The sequence below is a fragment of the Budorcas taxicolor genome, chromosome 22 (assembly GCF_023091745.1).
Source record: "Budorcas taxicolor isolate Tak-1 chromosome 22, Takin1.1, whole genome shotgun sequence".
Taxonomy (NCBI): domain Eukaryota; kingdom Metazoa; phylum Chordata; class Mammalia; order Artiodactyla; family Bovidae; genus Budorcas; species Budorcas taxicolor.
The window spans coordinates 25,734,227-25,748,446 of NC_068931.1; the positions used below are offsets into that span (position 1 = coordinate 25,734,227).

Below are 14,220 nucleotides of genomic sequence, written 5' to 3' on the forward strand. Positions count from 1 at the left end.
GCTAATAAACACATGAAAAGATGCTTAACATGAATCACTATTAGAGAAATGCAAATGAAAACCACAATGAGGTATCATCTCACAACAGTCAGAACGGCCGCCATCAAAAGTCTATGAACAATAAATGACGGAGAGAAGGCAACCCTCTTACATTGTTGGTGGGAACGCAAACTGGTACAGCCACTATGGAGAACAGTGTGGAGATTCCTTAAAAAACTGGAAATAGAACTTCCATACAACCCAGCAATCCCACTGCTGGGCGTACACACCAAGGAAACCAGAACTGAAAGACAAATGTACCCTAATGTTCATTGAGCACTTATAAACAGTTCACTGAGCTGTTTACAACAGCTAAGACATGGAAGCAACCTAGATATCCATCGGCAGATGAATGGCTAAGGAAGTTGGGGTACATATACACAGTGGACTATTACTCAGCTATAAAAAGGAATGCACTGGAATCAGTTCTAATGAAGTGGATGAAACTGGAGTCTATCGTACAGAGTGAAGTAAATCAGAAAAAGAAACACCAATACAGTATATTAATGCATATATATGGAATTCAGAAAGATGGTAACAACGATCCTATATGCAAGGCAGCAAAAGAGACACAGATGTAAAGAACAGACTTTTGGACTTTGGGATAAGGCAAGGGAGGAATGATTTGAGAGACTATCACTGAAACATGCATATTACCATATGTAAAAGAGATGACCAGGGCAAGTTCAATGCATGAAGCAGGGTACTCAAAGCCGGTACTCTGATGCAACCTAGAGGAATGGGGTGAAGAGGGAAGTGGGAGGGGATTCCGGATAGGGGGTCACATGTGCACCAGTGGCTGATTCATGTCAATATGTGGCAAAAACCACCACAATATTGTAAGGTAATTATCCTCAGTCACATCTGACTCTTTGCGACCCCATGGACTACAGCACGCCAGGCCTCCCTGTCCATCACCATCACCCAGAGCTTGCTCAAACTCATGTCCATCGAGTCAGTGATGCCATCCAACCATCTCATTCTCCATCATCCCCTTTTCCTCCTGCCTTCAATTTTTTCCAGTACCAGAGTCTTTTCCAATGAGTCAGTTCTTCACATCAGGTGGCCGAAGTATTAGAGTTTCAGCTTCAACATCAGTCCTTCCAATGAATATTCAGGACTGACTTCCTTTAGGATGGACTGCTTTGATCTCCTTGCAGTCCAAGGGACTCTCAAGAGTCTTCTCCAACACCACAGTCCAAAAGAATCAATTCTTTGCTGCTCGGCTTTCTTCATAGTTCAACTGTCACATCCACACATGCCTACTGGAAAAACCATAGATTTGACTATACAGACCTCTGTCAGCTAAGTAATGTCTCTGCTTTTTAATATGCTGTGTAGGTTGGTCATAGCTTTTCTTCCAAGAAGCACGCAATCTTATCATTTCATGGCTGCAGTCACCATCTGCAGTGATTTTGGAGACCAAAAAAATAAAGTCTATTGCTGTTTCCATTGTTTCCCCATCTATTTGCCATGGACTGATGGGACTGGATGTCATGACATTAGTTTTTTGAATGTTGAGCTTTAAGCCAACTCTTTTACTCTCCTCTTTCATTTTCATCATGAGGTTCTTTGGTTTTTCTTCACTTTCTGCCACAAGGGTGGTGTCATCTGCATATCTGAGGTTACTGATATTTCTCCCAGCAATTTTGATTCCAGCTTGTGCTTCATCCAACTCGGCATTTCGCATGATATACTCTGCATATAAGTTAAATAAGCAGGGTAACAATACACAGCCTTGACGTACCCCTTTCCCAATTTGGAACCAGTCTGTTGTTCCATGTCTGGTTCTAACTCTTGCTTCTTGACCTGCATATAGATTTCTCAGGAGGCAGGTAGGGTGGTCTGGTATTCCCATCTCTTGAAGAATTTTCCACACTTTGTTGTGATCCACACAATCAAAAGCTTTGGCATAGTCAATAAAGGAGATGTTTTTCTGGAACTTGCTTGCTTATTTTATGATCCAACAGATACTGGCAATTTGACCTCTGGTTCCTCTGCCTTTTCTAAATCCAGCTTGAACACCATCTTTCAGGATTTGAAATAGCTCAACTGGAATTCCATCACGTCCACTAGCTTTGTTCATAGTGATGCTTCCTAAAGCTCACTTGACTTCCTAAGGCCCAGTGAAAACTGGTTCCATTTAAAAGGATGAAAAATTCTTCCTAACAATTGTCAGCTCTCATCTAAAGTTATGTTGGTGGCTGCAAAAAAGTTCATGATTATTTCTTTTATCCAACTGAAATGACCTTCTTTCTTATCATGCTATCTGAGTTATACTGTCTGATATTAGTATTTCTATACCAGCATTCTTTGGGCTGACACACAAATACACTCAGAGAAGTTAGCACATTTACTCTCTGAAAGACTCAGTTCTGGTAAAATTACACATGCATTCCTAGAAATTACTGCACTATGCAAAGTCATCCAGTAAAAATCAAAGAGCTTATGGGAAAAATGGGACTGGGGCAAAACTCAAATGTGAACATCCAAAAGAATACTCCATGTAAAGTTTTAATTTAGCCTGAAAAAAGTACACACTGCTCATTACAATAATTATGGGAAAGAGTATTTTAGCTTTTTTTATGTTTTATATTCCCTAAGGGAAATGCTGTAAGCAAGTATGAATACAATTTTTATGTACACTATGCTACCATCTGTGTAAAAAAAGGGAGGGGAAAGAATATATGTTCAGATTTGCTTATGTATATGTAAAACTTCTGAAAAGATATCAGAAATGGGCAGAGGTGGATGCAACAAGTGACAATAGGAATAAGATTTGGGGAAGTTCTCTGCTGGCCTAGTGGTTAGGATTTCAAGCCTTCATTTCTGTGGCCTGGGTTCAATTCCTGGTCAAGGAACTGAGATCCTGCAAACCATGTGGCTTGGCCAAAAAAAAAAAACCCTAAGTCAAATCTTAGTAACTAAGCACAGCTATCCTTTAAATAGATACTAAAACTACCTCTTAAAGACTGGTAAAAATATATCTTAGAAAGCAAAACTGATTTACAAAGGTGCAAAAACAGTTTAATGGAGGAAAGATAGAGTTTTTAATAAATGATGCTAGAGCAACTGAAAATCCATAGACCAAAAAAATAAACTCCACTCAAATTGCCCCTTTATATAAAGTTAACTCAAAATAGATCACAGACTGTAGTAAAGTGGGTAATGGCCATCCAAAGATATAGTCACTTCATAATTCCCAGGACAAGATAGTATCACCTTATAAGAGATCTGATTACTGTTAAGGATTGGGGATGAAGAAATTAGCTGGGATTATCTAAGTGGGTTCCAAATGCTACAAGTCTTTGTAAAAGAGGCAGAGGGAAATCTGACACAAACACACAGAAGAAAGCCATACTGAGATGGAGGACAAGACTGGAGTGATGTGGCCCCCAGCTTCTCAAGGCCCTGCCAACACCTTGACTTTGGCTCACTGAAACTGATTTCAAACTTCTATCCTACAGAACTGTGAAAAAATTCATTTCTGTTGTTTTTAAGTCATCAAGTTTGTAGTAATTTGTCATAGCAGTCCTAGGACACCAATTCACAGAGCAAAATGCAAAACATAAACCTTTCAGAAAAAGGTAGAAAATATTTAGAATACAGAGCTAGACAGAGTTCTTAGACTTAATGATGAAAACACATTTCACAAGAGGAAAAATGATAAAGTGGACATTATAGAAATCCTAAATGTTTGCTGTGCAAAGACTGTTAAAAAGATAAGATAATCCAAAGACTGGGAAGAAAAAATTGTAAATCACGTATCTAACAAAGGATTAGTATCTAGAATACATTAAAAAGTCTCGAAGCTCAAAAGGAAAAAGCAAATAATCCAATTAAAAAACATAGCCAAAAGAAACTGAACAGATATGATGCTAATTTTATCTGAGAAGATACAGATACTAAATAAGCACATGAAAAGATGTTTAACATCATCAGCCATTAGTAAAATGCAAATTAAAGTTATCAGATATCACTGCACACATTGAAATGGGTTAAATTTTTTAAAATGGACAACATGAAATGCTGGTGAGGATACAAAGAAACTGGATCACTCATACATTGCTGGTGGAAATGTAAAATGGTACAGACACCATAGGAAATAATCTGGCATTTTCTTAAAAGATAAAACATGCAACCACCATATGATCCACTAATTGTGTTCTTGGGCATTTATCCTAGAGGAATGAAAGTTTATGTTCACACAAAAATCTGTACATGATTATTTATAGCAGCTCAATTTAAAATAGTCAAAAACTGACTATTCCAGATTGCCTTCAGTGGATCAATGTTTAATCAAAATGCAGTACATCCGTACCATGTATGCATGCATATTCACCAATAAGAGGAAATAATGATAACACACAAAAACCTGAATCTCTAGAGAACTGTGCTGAGGGAAAAAAGAAATCCCAAAAAATTATATATTGTTTGATTCCATTTATATAACATTACATAACATTCTCTCTTCGGTAACGGCTCCATTGAAATATGAGGATGAGATGGCTGGATATAGCATCACCAATGCAATGGACATGAACTTGGGCACACTTTGGGAGATGGTGAAGGACAGGGAGGCCTGGTGTGCTGCAGTCCACAGGGTCACAAAGAGTCAGACACAACTGGGCGACTGAACAACAACAACTATTGAGATAAAACTCATATACCATACCCCATTCACCCATTTAAAGCATACATTTCAGTGAGTTTTTGTGTGTGTGTGTGTTTTACAGAGTTGTGCCATATTTAAGATTCTTGAAATGACAAAATTATGGAAAGAGAGAACATAAGAATATTAGTGCTTGCCAAGGGTGAAGGAGGGACAGAGTGAAATCAAGAGGAAAGTGGGTGTGACTATACAAGAAATATAGGAAAAATCTTTGTGGTGATGGAAATGTTCTTTATCAATGAGATATCCTGGTTTTATTTACAAGACATTATGATTAACGGAAACTGGGTCAGGGTACACAATTTGTCTATTATTTCTTATAACTACATGTGAATCTACAATAATCTCAAAATAAATAACTTATCCATATATTATAATGAATATTCACCTAATAATATGTTTTAAGTACTTACTACATAACAGACACTAGGGATACATCAGGGAACAAAAGCGATGAAAATCCCTACCTTGATGGGACTTACAATCCCAAAACAGTTAACAAGTCATATGATACTGTGCTAAAAATTAGCAAAAGTTACTAATGAAAGTGAAAAATCCCCAAAGAATCAAATTAGAAGAATTCAAATATACTAAAGAGATTTTAGAAACAATAGAAAAGGAATGCCCTCTAAGAAATACTAAGGTCAACTAAATAGGCAAATTAATAATGATTCAAAACCATATCTTAGTAGATTCCAAGTAAGTCTGAAAATGGACAATTTTCTTTAGAAGACTCAACAAACAGAAAAAAATGGACAGCATTATAACTTAGATAAAGGGAATCAAGTATCTCAAATCTGAAAGTATAATAAGATACAGTAATCTACCAAAACAAACAAAAGGCAGGAAAATAATGTAAAGTAAGTAATAAATTACAATGAATTATTACTGAATCAGTCATAGAAATGGCCACAAATGTACATAAAGTACACTCTGAACAATAAAATTATAAATTAGGATATAAATATTTAGTATGGAAAAACGCATATAGCTTGCTAGCAACTAAAGAAACAAATTGTAAAGTGACTTCTAGACACCATTATAAACTGTATTAAACTAACAAAATACTGGCTTACAAAAAAAGCTGGCAAAATACAGATATATTTTAATAGTATTAATGGCATTGTGTAAGCCCAGTTTTGTAGAAAGCAACATGACATCTATACAAACAGCAGAAACTATTTTTTGAGCATTTAACATGTGCTAGGCAGGGTTCCAGAAATTTTATCTTAACATATACTATCTTAAATTCTTAATAATGAATAAATGTTTAAAAGTTCCTTTATTTTACAGATAAGGAAACCAAGACTTTTTAAAAAATAAGTAAACGGGGCTTCCCTGGTGGTTCAATGGCTAAGACTGAGTTCCCAAGGCAGAGGCCCGGTTCAAGCCCTGGTCAGGGAACTAGATCCCACTTGCCACAACTAGGAGTTTGCATGCCACAACAAAAAGACCCCACATGTCACAATGAAGACCCAGCATGGCCAAAGAAATAAGTATCTTTATAAATAAACCTGTAAGAGACTAAGGCAAGGTGTTTCTTCATTGAAAAACAAGGTCCTGAATGTTCCCCCACCCCAAAATACTCTATATACAAACACAGTCCTCCACAAATTAACACCTACATATCACTTAAACCTCAGCAACAATTTCACTTCCTCAAGAAAGGTCTTTGACTACTGAACCATCCACTCACCAACCCACCTAGATCTGCCCCCCTTCTTATACTTGCTCTTTCAACCTACAGGTTTGTAACTACACATTTATCTGACTGTTTATTTGAACTAAAATGTGTCCCATCAATGCCTGAGGGCAGGGATCATATCTAACTGCACACCACTGTATGACCAGCACTGTAACACAGAGCTGGGCACTTAGTTGTTGCTCAGTCACTAAGTCAATTCCGGCTCTTTGTGACCCCATGGACTGCAGCACACCAGGTTCCTTTGTCCTCCACTATCTCACAGAGTTTGCTCAAATTCATGTCCATTGAATCAGCGATACTACATAACCATCTCATCCTCTGCCACCCACTTCTCCTTTTGCCTTCAATCTAGTAGGCACTGAATGCTAACCTACATTCAAAAATTTACTTAACCCAAAATACAATCCACAGTCCTCAAATCAAAACCATGAGCACCTTTCAGGTACAAAATACTTCAATACAGCTATAATCGTTCTTGTGTGACACAGCTGACAAATTCCCTTGTATTTACCCTCTGACCCAGCAATTCCACTTGTGAGAATTATCTTACAGGAAAAACTCTCACATGTGAAATGGTATTCACATAAGTTTAATCACTGTGACACTATCTGTAACAGCAAAAAGATTGGAAACAACCTACGTGTCCATCAGGTAAGAAATTAGATATATAACTAATGATACATCAAACAACGGAATACTTGAACACTCAGTATGTTCCAAAGGGGTCAGGAATTTCTGTCTGGTTTGTTGAACCCCTAGAGTCCTAGAATATACAATAGTACTGTCAGCACATAATGGACACTCAGTGTTGGCTGAATGAATTAATGAAAACTCTACAACCAGAAAAAAAAGAGAAAGAAAGAAGGCCCTTTATGTACTGATATAGAATAACCTCCGCTACACTAAAACATGAAAATAGCAATGTAGAAAACAGTGCACATAGTATGCACTCTGGAAGAATATATAAGGTAATAATGACTGTGGGAGACAATTATATTATTTCCTTTTGTACCTTTAAAATTGTGAATTACAATATTCTCCATTCACAATAATACCTTTGGTATTAAACATATGGACCAAAACACTAGAAATAAGATTCCTTCTTGCTTACAAAAATAATCTAGCTCTTCATGTTAGATGCTAAATTAAAAATATTTTTATATTTTGATGGGTTTTGAAAACTATAAAATATACATACAAGATTATTACTATCATTCACAAACATTACCTCGTTTGGTCCGTCCAATAACACTGAGAAACAGGCTGCTTCTACCCCTGTTTTATGGAGAAGAAAACAGGCTAAAAGGAGATAAATCGCTTGACCAAGTGATACAGCTAGTAAGCTGTGGGCTCCAAACACAAACCCATTCATATAATTATTCAGTATGTAAAAGTAGACCTGGGTTGCTGCCTTTTAAGAGCTTACAGTCTAAATGGAGAAAATGGCATCCATCAAATCAACTGACTCCAAAAATATTATGATTATAAACTGTGATAAGTGGTGCACAAAGAAAGTTATTCAGGTCTTTTATTTCCATTCTACTGTTTTTGCCTCTGTACCATCATGCACATTTCTTCAAATACAAAACTGCTCATCTCCCTTTCACTAGACTATCTGAATTTGCTAGACAAAGTTTATTTCAAAACAAACTAGAAGGGAGACGGAAAAAAGGTACAAGTCAAGATAACTAGAACTATTTTGATATATCAAAGGAGCCTGCATCTTTAGGAAAGTGAAACAATTTAAAAGGTTATCTTTAAATTTCTCCTAACTTTAAGCAAATGCCAGATGAATTTTCCTTATCCATTCTCCAAACAACAGGTTGATCAGACATTGGGAGAGAAAAGCAACTTTCCCATCCATCAAGCTCCTGCTTCACTATCAATTTAAAATTGTATACTTTTTATCTTCCTAGTGTATAATCAAAATCATTTCCCAAAATAACTTAAAACTTTTTCAAAAATCAGATATTTCAAGGTAGTCTTCAAGACTAAATCAAATCAATCTTGTTATATAATTAAATAGCATAGTTTTTTAATGATACCACTTTATAAATATTTTTCAAAAACATTTAAAGTCTTCAAAACTTTAAGAAAAAGATGGCCTAGAGCAGCATTTATTACATCAGCCAGAAACCATATGAGCCTGGCTTTCAGAATTATAATTAGTAATAATTATACTATAAAAGTATAATAAAAGAAGAAATTTTAAAAATATGTATTTAGAGCATGAATGCCAAACAGGATATCTATAAAGTTGCTCAAATTATAAGAAACATTAAGTGAAAACTGAGGGACTGGATAATCCAAAGCAGGTCAGCAAAGAATCATAAACACACGCACAAAAATCATACAAATCTGTGCTTAATGTGAAGTGGAAGCTGATCTATATCAGCTCATTTTAAAAGATGCTTCCTGGGACTTCCCTGGTCATCCAGTGGTTAAGACTCTATGCTCCCAATTTAACGGAGCACAGGTTAGATTCTTGGCCAGGGAACTAAGGTCCTGCATGCAGCCTGGTGCCACAAAAATAAATAAATAAAAGATGCTTCCTTACATACATGCCCCAAAGCAAATGGATTAGACTTCCATTTTTAACAGTCTGGCAAGGCATTAACTTGTCGTATGTAATTTTCACTGTGATAGAGCTTAGATCTAACAGCATACAGAGTTATTTCCTTAACCATTCAAAATAGACAAAGGTTTGGTTCACTACTGTACAGCGCAGGGAGCTCAGCTTGGTGCTCTGTGGTGACCTAGACGCGTGGGATAGGTGTGTGTGGAGACTGGTGGGGGCGGAGGGGGGCAGGTTCCAAGAGGACATATGTATACATACAGTTGCTTTCCCTTTGTTGTACAGCAAAAATCAGCACAACATTGTAAGGCCACTATACCCCAATAAAAAACAAAAAACACCTTAATTCCTACACTAAAAAAAAACACTCACTCAGTAAAAGCCAAAGTTCTTACAACGTTCTGTAAGGCCCTGCTCATAGTACTTAATACTTCCTAACAAACTGTATGACTTATTTGCCATGTTGCCTATTGCCTACCTCCCCAACTAGAATGTTAGTTCAGCAAAGAGAAAAATTTTGTTTTGTTTCTGCCTGGTACATAGTAAGTATTCAATAAAGATTTTTTGAATGAATGGGAAAAAAAAGGGAGGCTTGGTTCAAAAAGCTTTTGAAGATTACAAAGGATAAAAGCAAGAGAGATAAATACTTTACCATTATGCCAGTCTGTACCTTCTGAAACATACCTGCTCAACTTTAATATTGTTAATTAATCTTTACGTGTTTTTCAAAAATCTGACCACTCTAAGGCATCTGACACTCCTGACTACCTTTTCCTTAAAATTCTTCTTGGTTGCTTGTCACACTCTATCCTCATTTTCTTTCTATTCTGTCTAATCCTTCTCAGGCTGCACTTTTCTCAGCTCCACATTTAAACATATGTTCTCCGGAACTTTGTTCCATCTCAATCTCTGTTATCTTTCAATTTATATACCTCCTCCAGTGGCTTCATCCATACTCATAGCTTTAGTTCCATGTATTCTAGATCTCTGTACATACACTTAACTACTGGGCAATCATCATCTTACACAGTCTCCTTAAAATGTCAGGAACCTTTTCTCTCCAGTCCCTCTACTGTTACCTTGGTTCAAGTTCTAATCATTTCTCTCTGACAGAGCAATGAATGATCTCTTCACTAATTCCACCAGTACCCGGCTAGACCATGTTAGTAACTGTAAGTATTCTAAAATTTAAATGTGACCATACTGCTCCCCTGACAGAATTATTCAGTAGATCTTTATGGCTTTCAGCAAGAAGTTCAAATTGGCTTACACAGTAAATTCCTGCCAACATCTCTAAACTCCATCTCACAACTCTCATCTTTGGCTCCAGCCAAACTTTATAACCTGGAAACAGTCATCCCTGATAATCCCTCCCCGTGCTGTACACCTAATCAGGGTATTCCCCAACAAACCCTGAAATACCAACTCTGACCTAAACTATTACTTCATCCAGGAACTCTCTCCTCTACTTAGCTACCTGCTTTCAAAGCTCACATAAATTTTCCTCAATTTCTTCCATACCAATCATATTCAGATACAGATCTTCTCCATTAAACTGTGAACATTCTCCAGAGAAAGAGCACTTCGTATTCTCTGTACCTGACACCGAGAAGGCATCCAACAAGAGCTGTTTGAAGCAATGTTACTCTTGCGTTAGTCACTCAGTCATGTCTGACTCTTTTGAGACCCCATGGACTGTAGCTTGCCAGGCTCCTCTGTTCATGGAATTCACCAGGCGAGAATACTGGAGTGGGTAGCCATTCCCTTCTCCAGGGGATCTTCCCAACCCAGGGATGGAACCCCGATCTCCTGCATTTCAGGCGGATTCTTTACCATCTGAGCCACCAGGGAATGAATGAGGATTAAATGGGAATGTATTTTTTTGGTAAGGTTATTCCAGTGATAATGAATCTGCTCCTTTTACCAGAACGGGCAAATCCTTCACCGCCGTTGAAATGGCATAAGGGCCCAAAGCTCTCATCACCTCATCTCTCACTGCTACTGCTAAGTCACCTCAGTTGTGTCCAACCCTGTGCGACCCCAGACAGAGATGGCAACCCACCAGGCTCCCCTGTCCCTGGGATTCTCCAGGCAAGAACACTGGAGTGGGTTGCCATTTCCTTAACTAGTGCATGAAAGTGAAAAGCAAAAGTGAAGTCGCTCAGTCGTGTCCAACTCCTAGCGACCCCATGGACTGCAGCCTACCAGGCTCCTCCGTCCAAGGGATTTTCCAGGCAAGAGTACTGGAGTGGGGTGCTGTTGCCTTCTCTGTATCTCTCACTACTCACGGACAAAAAATTTCTTTTGTAGCTAAATATAAATTTGTTTGAGGCCCAGGTTTGTTCTCTGTGAAAGGGGAAGAACAAATGACATTCTAAACTAGGTTTTTACAATATGATTTTATTTCCCCACTAAACTCCTTCTAATAATACCCTGTTCTACCATCATCACCCTTTCCAAAGAAAATCTTTTCTCCTTCCACCTTAATTTATTGTTTAGTCAGAACCTTAGAGCAACTGTGTATGTGTTTGACGGAGGACGGTGTGGGTAAAGGAGGGGATGGAGGGTGAGTAGAACGTGTCCATTTCTCTTACCAAAATCTAGTCCCTATTTTATTTCCACATCCCAGCCCAAAGAAGATGATTTGAGAAAAACCCTCAACAAATCATCTCCACACTCATTTCCACAGCCTTGAGGTCAAGCCAAACTACAGTCTGATTTAACAAAATGTCTCACAAGGGAAGTGAACCAGGGCAAACTGCATGGAATTTTGAGGGGAACTAGAGATTACCATGAGCTCCAGGAGGTCAATGACCCAATGAGTACTAGAAATGATTCTGTCCAAAAAAGACCTATACTTCCTTACTTTGCCCTCCTTCCCTCCTTTTCTTCTATCCACTGCCAGCCCAAGCGCATGCAAGGAACCAAGTTAAAATAAACACTTGAAGATTAAAAGCCAAAAGGCATACACTGTGCCTTAAACATCTCAAGATATTCTTTTAACTACCTGCATTTGTTGCACCAAATAATAAAAGAATAAAGACTGTCATTCATCTCCTATAAGCGGAAAAACTGTAACTGGTTTAACTTCTATTAAGAAAAGTCACATATTCTTGGGCTCATACAAGCACTACAGAAGAGGATTAAGGAAGACAACAGATTTGGAATCGGAGTGCGAAGAGTGGGTACCAAGAAACAGCTGTAAGGAAATTTAAGACTAACCTCAAATTCAACAACCAATTATTCACAAAATTATAGAACCCAGCGGAAAGAAAAATCGATTTAGAAAATGGTTCGATTCCTTTCAGCAATTTGCAAGCACACAGAACTTTCAAGACTGGGTGTATTTGTTTCAAAACGAGATTTCCAAGCCTCACCTGCCAGAAATTCTTTTGTAAGTTGGGAATGGAGCCTAGGAATTGATGTGTTTATTTAAAATGTTCCCCCAGAGACCCCGATAGGCAGTCAGGTTTGTCAGAAGTGCTATCTACCTTTACAAGAAGAGCTCCTTCTAATTCTTACTAACACCCTAGTAGCCTCTATTAATTATCGAAGTGCTTCCTTTAAATATGCCAAATCGAACAGCACCAAGCCACCTCAACCAACCCCTCGCCCTCCCTACGGTTACAGCCTTCATTTCAGTTCATTCCTCACAAGAGCCGTCTTTCTCATTTCCATCGTTGTAGCATTCAAGTAATGAGCAGAATGGTAAAACAAAGGGAAACTATCACTTCAATACCCGGAAATCCTGTCAGTTCTAACATATGAGGGAAGCCAATCCATTCTAGAGCATTCCAACCTGCATTGAATTTTGAACCGATTAAAACACTCTCAAGGGTGGTCTGTGAAGCGGGACTGAAAGGTTAAGTTAGACAAGAGCTCTAAATCTGGAAACGATGGGCGGCCAAGGTCCTGAAAGGAAAAGGGAGACCTGAGAGCCGGGGTGGGGGGTGGGGTCGCGGAGCGCGGCGAGCGGGCACCTCAGGCCGGTTTTGACACTCGACACCCCAGCCTTCACTCGGGTTGCTAGGAAACAAAAAAGGCTCCACGTTCTCTGCAGCTCCTCCCGGACCCTCAGCAGAGAGCAGGGGCCCCGAGGAGAGAGGACGCCATGGGGACTGGCCTGGGCACTGCCCCGGGGGCGCGACGACGAGGGGGGGCCGGGCGCAGTGAGCGGGCCGCGAGTTCGGCGGCAGGGCGGCCCGGCCTCCGACTGACCGGGAATGGGCCCTCAGCGCCGAGCTGAGGAGAGGGGAGGCCGCGGCGGGCTCGGCTCCCACCAGGCCGCGTCCCAGGCCCCAGGGCGGGGTGCGGGGCCTAAACCACCACCCGGCTCCGCGCGGGGGAGGGGGCGTCTACTCACACGTGCTGACAGGCCGCAGTCCGCACGGGCGTCTTGAGCACCTCCTGACAGACGGGGCAGTAGAAATCATCTTCGGTGTAGGACGTGGCCGCTGAGAGCTCCTCGGCCATGGTGGGCACGAAGGATGAAGGCGATGGCGGCGGCAGCGGCCGAGGTGGCGGTGGCGGCCAGGGGCCCTACTCCCAGCGCGAACCCGAAGGGGGGCGGGGAATCGCGTCAGGAAGCCGCTCGCGCCAGGAAGCAGGAGGGGCCCCGGGGGGCGGGGCCCGGGAGGGGCGGGGCCGAGCGCGGAGACGCTACGGCCGCTCGCGCCGGGCGAGGGTCGTGCCCTGGGGCGCTGTTCCCACAGGGGCAGGACGGGAAGGCGGCGCCTAGCGGGAGGCGGTGGCCGAGAGCCCGACGATTGGCTTCACGGTCGCTTCCGCTCGAGCCAGGAGCCTCCCCTCTCACCTGGGAAGGGCGTTCCTAGCCCTTCCCCCGCCCAGGGCCACACCCTTACCTGGCTCCGCAGGGCTCCGCGACCCCGCCCTCAGCCCTCTGCTGCGCTTCTAACCTCGCTTTTCCCCGGCTTTTAGGCTCCTTTCTCCCACTCGCTCCACGAAACCCCTCTCCCACCCGCGCGGCAGTCGGTCTCCGGGCGGCAACCTACCCAGTACCTCGGCTCCCCGCCCCACACCGCCCGACCCCGCCCTGTGCCCGCCTCACGCCCCGCCCCCCGCACTCAGCTTGCATAGACTCTCACTTAGGAGCCCCAGAACCCCGAGGCTGGTGAACACGCTTCCTCGGCTAAAGTTCGTAGAGAATCCCGGCGTCGTAGTTGGGCTTCTTGTCCAGCCTTTGCCGCCTTCGCAGCCGAGGCCGGGAGG

The 14,220-nt window shown here is 41.0% G+C and overlaps 1 protein-coding gene across 1 annotated transcript in view; it reads right to left on the reverse strand.

The window, feature by feature from the left end:
- RNF138 (ring finger protein 138) overlaps window positions 1–13,464 on the reverse strand; it is a 38,642-nt gene extending 25,178 nt beyond the window's left edge. The window contains exon 1 of the mRNA XM_052660561.1: window positions 13,355–13,464. Coding sequence (XP_052516521.1) covers window positions 13,355–13,464 — 110 coding nt within the window. The remainder of the gene's footprint in view (window positions 1–13,354) is intronic.
- Between the last annotated feature and the right edge of the window lie 756 nt (window positions 13,465–14,220).